At 36.0% G+C, this 10,328-nt stretch overlaps 1 protein-coding gene across 2 annotated transcripts; it reads left to right on the forward strand.

The window, feature by feature from the left end:
• The first annotated feature begins 252 nt into the window (after positions 1-252).
• Positions 253-10,109, forward strand: LOC119993622 (protein POLLEN DEFECTIVE IN GUIDANCE 1). 2 transcript variants are annotated; one of them, XM_038840827.1, is made up of 11 exons: positions 253-1,011; positions 2,350-2,501; positions 3,260-3,363; positions 5,192-5,280; positions 5,442-5,515; positions 6,273-6,423; positions 6,516-6,683; positions 8,523-8,620; positions 8,739-8,861; positions 9,127-9,195; positions 9,507-10,109. In XM_038840827.1, the coding sequence occupies exons 1-11, from the start codon at positions 372-374 to the stop codon at positions 9,705-9,707; spliced, it is 1,869 nt and encodes a 622-aa protein (XP_038696755.1). In that variant the 5' UTR covers positions 253-371; the 3' UTR covers positions 9,708-10,109. The 2 variants fall into 2 exon arrangements, with proteins under 2 accessions (XP_038696755.1, XP_038696761.1); XM_038840833.1 differs by lacking the exon at positions 3,260-3,363 and having other exon boundaries at positions 5,196-5,280.
• The last annotated feature ends 219 nt before the right edge of the window (positions 10,110-10,328 follow it).

Genomic DNA, 10,328 nt, shown 5'->3' on the forward strand with positions numbered 1-10,328 from the left:
GTGAATTGTAGTGGTTGATTGAAGGACTTAAGGAGATGTTACATGTTTGTGTATCAAACTTCACTTTTGGGTCTAGTGGAGCTACAAAAATAATATTTTAATTTAGGATAGAGATTCTGATAAAGTCATTGAAAAGAAAATCGATAAATTGTAAAAAAAAAAAAAATAGCATTTTAGTAGGCAGAATATAGAATTTTTTTAGAGGCAAGTGCTATTAAATATGGGAATTTCGTTAAACTTATACCCGTAAAGAAAAAGCAGGAGTGAGGACTGGGGAGCCTACTAGGCATCAGATAACTGTTTTCATGTAATAAAGAATTAAAAATAGCTGTTAAAGCTCTTCTTGCGTGTTTTGGATCTCTACAGCTGCTATGGCGTTGCGATCCTCGGGAAGAAAGCTCTCCTTCGAGATTCTCAGCCGAACCAACTCTATTGAACAAGATGAACGCGATGCCGCCTTCTTGTACCGATCGAAGTCATTTCCTCTCAGGAACGACGACGACGTGGAGTCCAAATCTCACGAGAATTCGCCTCGGAAGAGAAAGAAGAGGAAACATAAGAAAAAGAAGCCTCTCGAACGGTATCCTCCAATCGCGGAAGATCCGATCGCCGACACGAACAGCGTCATTGATTCTAATTCCGTTCCCATTATCGACGATTCGAGAAGCACGGAAAAGAACAAAAACGGCTTCGAATCGGAATTGGATTTCCAGAGGTACAGTGGCGCAGAGAGCGGCGTGTTTACGGTGACTGAATTTGCAGAGGGGGAGAGCCAGAACGTGTATAATTTTGTGGAGTTGAGGCAGCGTAATGTCAATGGAAGTGGAATTGATGAGGCGGTGATGGCGTCGCGGTTTCAGGGGAGCCTGACGGAAGAGAGTGGTGTGGAGGTGAGCTCCGGGGAAAAGGAGAATCAACAAAGGAGATGGGAGCCAAACGGGAGTTTGCTAACGAAGCTCCAGACGGCAGACTCATTGGATTGGAAGCGTCTGATGGCCGATGATCCTAATTGTGAGTGACCACGATCGTTCCTTTTCTATTTGTGTTCTCGTTGACGCTTATTATCCAGCTAAAGCACTGTCTAGATTTTATAAAATTGGATGACGGTGACCATTGCAGAACTGGCTGCCGAAATCATCAAAAGAGAAAAGAAACGGAGAACGAAACAGTACATATTCGCGTTCTTAAAAAATACAGCATGTTTTTTCTGTGTCAAAAGTTCATAGTTTGAAATGAGCTTAATGATTCTGAGGTTCACTACTTCATGACTTAGTCACCGCTTTGTCATATCTGCAAATGCAGTTTCCAGATTATTAGAAATCCTTCGGCGTAAAACTAGTTCGTTAAACATTCCATATTGAATCCAGGATTATGCAGGCTATGAGGTTGGAAATTCGGCAGTGAACTCTGTTCGTATTAGTTTTCAGTGTTGAAGATGTGAAGAGGTTTCGTTCTAACGTTACCTAATAAATTGAATATAATTACGTAAGGATTGTTTAGATTGATGATTATCAGGTCTACAATGAAGGAAGGCACTGAAAAGATTTAGGTAGTTTATAACATTTAATTTACCTCTTAGTTATCAGCGTGCCACTTTTTCCTGCAATTGAGCTTGCTTTTATACTTCAAGGTTTTGGAGCGAGAGTATGTTCATTCGAGAATTCTATTGCTCTTACTGGATTGGAGATTAAATCTGATATCCAGGTCATGGGAGTTTCTTGCTTTACAGTAAATAAAAAGGGTCTGTCTACTGTACAATTAGTATGTTTGCATGCAAATTTAATTTTTTTTATATTCTCTGTCCAGCTTTATGTTAGTTCTTTACAGAATAATTTGTCCACTGTCTTGCCCAGGTTTACTTCATGTTCTTTGAATGTAATTTTGTCAAAATGTTCATTATTGTTGTGTAAGCCCTTGATAAGTATATCAAGCGAGACATTTCAGTACTTCTAGACTTTTTTTTTATATAATCTTAGCAACCCAAGAAATATGCATCGAATATATTATATTGTTTGTGTAATGTAAATATTGCCTCAAATGTTTCCTCATCAGGATCAAAACCTGAACACTAAATGTTTTTGCATCTGTTAAATCCACATGTATTCATTCCATCCAATCCAATAATGATATCTTTTCTACTAATCCTATAGCATCTATATCATTATTTCTTACTTGCAAGTTACATTCATGTTTTTAATGGCATTCCTCTTTGGCATCTCTTACTATCGTTTTTCATTTTTCTTACCAGTCGCTGGTGCTTTTTGGTCCAACCAGCTAATGTTTTTCTCTTCTATGTTTTAGTAGTTAGTAGTTAGTACTTACCTTTGGTGATGCAATGCTTGCTGTCAGATCTCTCTTCAATGAAGAAGTCACCAGTGAAGTACTTTCTGGAAGAAATGTATTCTGGAAACTCGTTACAACGAACAGTAGCTCTTGGCAATGAGAAAGAAAGGGAGAGAGTTTATGATACCATCTTTCGTTTGCCATGGAGATGTGAACTGGTAATCTTGGTTTCTCTTCTGTAACCTTTTAAAGAAAAAGTGAACATAATTCGTTGATAAGTCACGTGCATCCTTTTATTCTCTTCTCGGCATCTGATGAAAGTTGCATTTTGCCTCTTATTTGTGTGAAAATAAGTTCTTTTAGTAATTACCTGATGCATTGATGTTTTGTTGTCTAATGTTATTGAAGCATTTTCTTGACGTCTTGTAAAAATTGCTCATCGATGTCCAAAATTGTCACCGCGACAGGTGCTCCATACCATTTTGTTAATTTATGATATATTGAATATACATTACCTGTATTTTATAGATATGTAATATGTTCCATTTTGAAGTTTGGTGAAGAGATTGTGTATTCTTTAAAAGAGGAAAAGAACACAAAGAGAGTAATATTACACGTGTTTAAGTAGTCAGCACAAGTTATTTAACTTATTTTATATGAACATTATCTCAATGTTGCATTATTAGTTAGGTTGCCTTGTTTTGTTTAAAAGAAGGGTATTTTTGGTGGAGTGTAGCAGTTTTGAAGTCTTCCATGACTCTGACTTCTATTTTTGCATATTTGGAATTTATAATTGATGTATGTATGTATGTATGTATGTATATATGTACACACATCATAGGTTCATGCTTTTCTGGGGCTTTTCTCCCCATACAACAGGATGGCCAACATTCCTTTTGTCTTTTAGCATATCTTTATTTTGTAAAAGAAAAGGAGTACTAAGGATATTCTCAAATTTACTGCATTTTTCTTGCAGCTAATAGATGTTGGGTTCTTTGTCTGCCTTGATTCATTTTTGTCTTTGTTGACTATCATGCCGACTCGAATTTTGGTTACCCTCTGGAGGCTTATTAGTACCAGGTTGGTTAGCTTCCTTCAAAATTTCTTTTTGTATGACGCCAGTGATCTAATGTCTGACTAATCTTTGGCATTTTTTTACTCTTCAATTTAAATGGTGAATTTATTTTATTGAATTTTGTGGCTTGTTATGATTTTATAATCATGTTGGTTGTTGTTTTCGCTTTCTTGTACCTTTTTTTTTGGGTACAGTTCCTTTTAATGTCTTTTGAATTGGAGGAATTGTTCTTTTAAATCATATATATGCATTAAATAATTTATAATTGCCTATGGAATCTCAAAGGTTATTGAAAAATATGACTATTTTGAGTCTCTAGCCATAGATTTTGTATGATATTTATTAAGCATGGTCTGGTCCATGTGTTAATGGAAGAATCGAAAGTTTTCAGGTAGGTTTATAAAATTTTGTGCCTTTTTAGCTCTTTTACTTTGTTGATTCTCATGGGTTTTGACTTTCGTTGATGTACTATTGTACTGGCTCCATGGCTCGGGGGCATACTGCATGCCTTGTAAACTCTCTTACTTGAGTTTTACAATATACGGACAAGAAATGTGGCACGTTTTTTTCCCATGGGATTTGAGAGTTGTAAGGTGTGTGGGAGAAGGTTAAACCGTTAAACCTATTCCTGACTTGTTGAACTGTTATTTGCATTAGGATTTCCGTTCTTTTTAATTCATCCCGCCGTCTGTTGGGTAATAGGATTAGCTTTTATGACTGGTGGGTCAGGCCAACTGTTTTTATCATCCGCTTTACATTCTTTTGAGCATACTAGTTATCACTTATCAGGTTTTGCTGTTATTTATATTTAGATATCTAAGAATGATTGTATCATAAGGAAAACCTATATTGAATATTCTTCTTTAGTAATAGAAAGAACTCAGGAAGGCAACTGGTTTATTTCTCAGTGCTGGAAGAATGCTCCATGTGATAATCAGTTGGCATGCTTCAATTAGACAGGTGGAAGTGGTAACAGTTTTATCAGTGTCATGGAATGGAGATTATTATGAGGGTTTTCTGCTTCTAGTTAATTATGGGATTAGTTTAGGTGGATCAATGAGAGAAGCCTTCTATCTTTGATCAAGCCCACTTACTCTCACTTTTACCTAATGATCAGGAAATCTATCATTTTTAGTCTGGGAAGATTTGACGACATTGATGTTTTTTCTCGTTTCTACATGGCCAAAGCATTTTACTTCTTTATGGGATGCTTGAAGAATGTTGAAACACCAAAACATATTGTTATTAAAAAACGATCTGCAGAAATGCCGAAGGAAGGATTAAGCTTAATAATGCGGAAAGTATATCGATGGGCTTTAGTTGGTTTGCCGCTACAACTGTGGAGGGTGAATTAATGGGCTGGGGTTACTGCAGAATATCTAATAGTGGCAGGAATATTATGTCAACTATACGTTTATTCTTTTACCATCTTTTGGATGGCTTGGAAAAAAGAGGAACAAAGGAGGCTTAGAAGGAATTGAAACATCCCTTTAGATAATCAAGAATAGATGGTTTTTTACTTTTTGTACCAGGTTTACTGTAACTTTGTCCAAGAGGAAGCCAGGAAGGTCTTTTGTTTGATGTACTAGACTTGGTTTCTTGTGGACAATTGCTTTCTTGTTCGTTTGGCACTGAGTTCCCATTCCCTTAGCAGCTTAAATGGTTGATTTTTCTACCCTGGACTTGGAAATTATGACTTATGTATTTAATGTAGTTTCCTATCACTAAATCTTAATATAATAATATAAATATATGTGTTAATTACTTATGTTCATGGTGTGGGTTCATGCTCTCTCATATTAATTACAAATAGCCTAACCATTCTTTTGGCAGGCAGTTCAAGAGGCATTCTGCAGCAGAGCTGTTCGATTTCGGCTGCCTTGTGGTGCTGACTTGTGGGGTTGCTCTCTTGGAAAGAACAGGTCTGGTGGGAAAAATATTGCACTGTGCAGATCTGTGATTTTAATCATCACAAGTGTTATGTTGGATAGTTGAGGCATAGCTATATCAGATTTTAGTTTATGGAGAATTTCGATGTAGAGTGTCAACTGATGTGTTTTCTTTACAATTTTTGCTGCTACAGATATCAGTTTAATCTATCACATGATTCGTGGTCAAGGAACAATCAAACTCTATGTGGTCTACAATGTATTAGAGGTGAGAGAATAACTATAACTATCCTTGTTAGTCACAGAGATTTAATTCTTATTCCATGTCATATTGTTCATAACTACCCTAAAGTAAAACGAGCATATGCCTCATTACAATATGGCGTAGGTGAGTTACTTTTGTTGATCTAGAAAGATTAACTCTTATAATTTTCTCATTGTCTAATAAATAACTTTGCAGTCCTTTTTGGACCCTTTCAAGAAACTGAATATGTTACTAATTGGCTCAGGCATCCAATGTTTTCCTTGCTAAAACTGCATCAAGTGAACATGGGGATATAAATTCTAATTGTATTATTTCCAGCATATCTTTGACAGCAAATTTAAGCCAGTGAGAATGTAAAATTATCAATGTAACTCTTACAAGTAGGGTTAGAAAAACATTGTATACATCTCTCTCTCTCTCTCTCTCTCTCTCTCTCTCACAGTCCCCCTTTCATGTAATATTTAAAAATTCTAGGTTCCCCATTGAAGGCTTTCCAACCAAAAAACTAGCATGCTTTGCATCTTCCTTTGACTTTATCAGTATGGACTTGTCTTGTCTTATAAATTAAAGTTGATGGCTTCATTGATTACTGAATCTTGTGTATGGTCTAATTTACATATAATGATTAGGTATATGTCTAATTCTGACATCATTCCCTTTAAATTTTCTTCCTTGTGGCTAGAATATGTATCATAGTTGTCAGCATGAAATTTACCCTTTTCTTTTCTTCTTCTTTTTTTTTCCTCTCATCTCTCAACAGATATTTGATAAACTATTCCAAAATTTTGGTGGAGACGTATTGCAAACTTTATTTAATTCTGCAGAAGAACTTGCACGTTGCTCCCCAGAAAACACATTATTCTGGACCTGGAGATTTTTCTCTGACCAAGCATTGGCCATGGTTGCTTCAAATATCCTTAGTCTGGCACTAATACATACAATACTATTTTAACCATTGTGGTGAATTTTATGTCTTCCTATTTGGTTCCTTGACTATCCTTACTTCTTCATTCTTTCATTTTATTAGCTCAGGCAATTACCTTATCAACCTGTATTGTTGCTCACAATAATGCATTGCTGGCTTTGCTGGTATCCAATAACTTTGCTGAGATAAAAAGTAGTGTCTTCAAGCGCTTTAATAAGGATAATATTCACAGGCTGGTATACTCTGGTGAGTTTTCTTTTTATACTTTTAAATAAATTTTTTGTATGATGGATGGTATGTTTTGACATCCTTGGTATTTAAGATTTTGGATGCTTGCTGAATTTGTCGAACAAAATGAGCTATCTTATTATCATGCGTGAACTAGTGTGTTTCTGGCTTAGTATGTCTGTAGTGCTGAACATAAGTTATTATGTCAGTAGCCTATGCCATTGATGTGAGGTGACATGGTGAATGTATGGAAATAGCATTCTTATTCATAAAGATTGCTTCCCTTGTTCCCCTTCGTCAGAACTCTTCTACCTTTTTCGTGCTGCCCCATTCTCATATAATTATATTTCTTCTCCTCGGTTATTTTAGCCACTTTTATCAAACTTTACTGTTCTTTGTTTTCGTGAGTCGGATTTTGACACCATGGTGGAGCGAGATAGTTTGGTATTGCAGCCACTGCTATCAATTTCTTTGAGTTCTCTCCTCAATTGAGAAGGATGAGGATAAAGTGAACCCAATGTCTTTTGTCAATTTTATGAGGATTTATAACCAATTATTTCCTGTTTGGTGGTTGAAAGTTTCAATTTTTATCTTCCACTCTCTGATGAGTTCTCTGATATGATTCCATGTAAATTATAAGAATATTAGGTTAGCAGAAAAGGCATCGTTGGACTCCATTGAGCGAAGAATTAGTCAAAAAGGGGGAAAAAGATGCTCATATATGAGTTTATTGCTCAGTAAAATATCCACATGTAGCTGATTCTTGTTAGTTGTGAGCATAACACAGTGTGTTCGATAGATACACATCTTTACGGTATGTGGCATCTTCAATGTCTTGAATTTCAATCGCGGGAATAAGAACTGACTATTTTGTTAAGCAAAAATGGATGAAACTATCGACTTTTGGGTCATATTTTCACTTGCCTTTTTGTAGGTATGTTATCGTCAAGGGGTTCTTTTGTGCATGCATTTTGTGCAAGAGCCTTGAGGACTTATTTTGACTCCACCTTGAACCCAAAAGCTTAAGCCTGTGGTTTCTGGTCATGCATTTAGATCAAACCTTCTAATTTGAGATTCCTACCATTTGTAATTTGATATTTTCATCCTAATATGTGATTCTCTTTCACACCAATCACAGTACTCGATCACACCACGACTCGGGTGTGAGACTACTAATTATTTCACTCAATTGAGACCTATGCCTTGTATTCTTTCAAGTGCCTCATAATACCACGTCACCCCATGTATTTCATGTGTGCCTTCTGTTACAACAACATTGACTCCCCACGACATCGAGGCATATGTATAATTGTATATGTTATGACCTTTATCTGTCACTTTTAATACGCTTCTTCTAATGTGCATTCTACTGGCTCTATCCAGCCACTGTCTCCGATAACCTTTGTTGGAGAGTTGTGAGCACAATGCCTTGGTATAACATGCTTGGCAACACCTTGAACACAAAAGCTTAAGCCTATTGGTTTTTAATCCATTTATGCATAACATTTTTATGCTTAACCGTTGTGGCATTCCAATCACATATACACCATACACTTCTTAGATCTACAGATCTGGGAAGAAATTGAAAAAAATAAAAAATAAAAACAACCCAAAGACTGCCCTTTCTGAATTCCATGCACATCAATTACCCATTTTTGTCACTACATTGTGGGCAAGAGCTCAATTAGCTGTTGTCACTTGCATGTATGTTTTTTTTTTTTTGTTAATAGACTCTGATCATGGGGAAAGGGAACTGCAATTTGTAAGGCATGTTGTTAATGTTTTCTCTGTTGCTGCTTTGATTTTGGTTTATTTAGTCTCATATATACAGATTATGTATGCCTTGCCCACTACCAGATTCAATAGAGAGATTCCACATTTCAGCATTTCTCGTGTTCGTTTTAGCTCAAAATATTCTGGAGGCTGAGGGTCCTTGGTTCGAAAGTTTTCTATATGTAAGTTTACCTGAAAGATTCTTGGCATTGTTATGGGAAATGTTTTCTTGCCACAAATTTGTTCAGGACTCTGGAGTTTATGTTGCCTGCTTATCTTTGTTTTATCTGAGCTCTGCAGAATGCTCTCTTGGTTTTTGTCTGCGAAATGTTGATTGATATTATAAAGCATTCATTCCTTGCCAAATTCAATGATATAAAGCCCATTGTATACTCCGAGTTTCTTGAAGAGCTTTGTAAACAGGTAAATTTTTGTATGGAGACCAATCACTAGTTTCCCTGTCCCTAGAGGGATTTCTTTTCAGTGGAAAATAGGAGGAAACCCAAGGGCAGTTTCACTTTTTAAAATCCATAAAAGTTAACTCTTTCTGCCTATGTAGGTTTTAAATTTCAGATTGAATTTAAACATGACAGTAATTCTTGAAAAATTTTCCCCAAGTAATATCTCATTATTTGAGAAAGCTAATTTTCCCTTCTTTTTTTATTTTTTATTTTTTGCTTTTTGACAGACTTTGAATATTCAAACTGATGATAAGAAGAACAAACTCACTTTCGTTCCTCTGGCACCAGCTTGCGTGGTAAGTTGTCAACATACAGTGGATGTTAAAATAGGAACCTCGTATTGTTTGGCTATATGAAGCTGCAGTGTTCTTTACAAATAAAAGACACTGTTTGCAGAAGGGCTGTTATGCGTTATAGTCTCCCTCTTTTGTTGATAGTACTCGATTTTCCTTGCAATATGTAGCTGGAGCATGGCACTATCTGTATTTTTTTATGAGCATGATAATTGAATTTTTCTTCTCCCGTGAAGTTGAACAATTTGATTGGTTTGAGATTTGATTATTTCAGGTTTTAAGATTTTTTTTTGATTTTTGTCATTGGATTTCAGGTTATACGAGTTCTGACTCCTGTATATGCAGCACGCGTACCCTGCAACCCTCTTTTGTGGAGGGTATTTTGGATTCTCCTCTTGTTTGCGGTGACGTACATCATGCTTGCAAGCCTTAAAATGATTGTTGGCATAGGTCTGCAAAAACATGCAACTTGGTATGTTAATAGGTGCCATAAACGAAAACACCATCTTGATTAAAGGAAACACAATCGGAAACGACGAAGATATTTATCCGGCCTGCTTTCCTAATCGAAAAGACAGACAGCTTGGTTTGTTCGATGCTCAAGTTTCCATCATCTCTGATGGGGTGTTCCCTCAAAATTTTGTCACAAATATGGATTATTACAGTACCATGATGCGTACTGTACAGGGAGCTGCAGTATTACCCCAAATAAATGGTGCAAGGACAGCTGAATATATTTTCTTGATAATTATACAATTTAAAATAAGATATTTGTGTATTAGACAAGAAGATATCAGCAAGGCTTGCGGTTTTTCCTGTAGAAAGGATTTTGTAATATGAAATAATGTATCAGAATGTTGATATGAATACAGTAAGATGAGACACAGTTGGCAAGGGAACTCATCTCGTCTTTCTGAGAGGATGGGTGTTTTTACCCTTTGTTTTATCCTGTTGGGAACCAATTCCTAACAATTCTGAATTTTTGGTATACTACAAAAATTATAACATGTTTTTGAATTAGATTGACAAGAATCGACAAGGATTTAATTGATCGTCGCTAGAAAAAAGTTTCTTCCCTCAATTTTTTACCCTAATTTTAAATCTCATCCGTCCTGATTGTCACTAGATAAATGTTT

Source organism: Tripterygium wilfordii, chromosome 3 (assembly GCF_013401445.1).
Source record: "Tripterygium wilfordii isolate XIE 37 chromosome 3, ASM1340144v1, whole genome shotgun sequence".
Classification (NCBI taxonomy): domain Eukaryota; kingdom Viridiplantae; phylum Streptophyta; class Magnoliopsida; order Celastrales; family Celastraceae; genus Tripterygium; species Tripterygium wilfordii.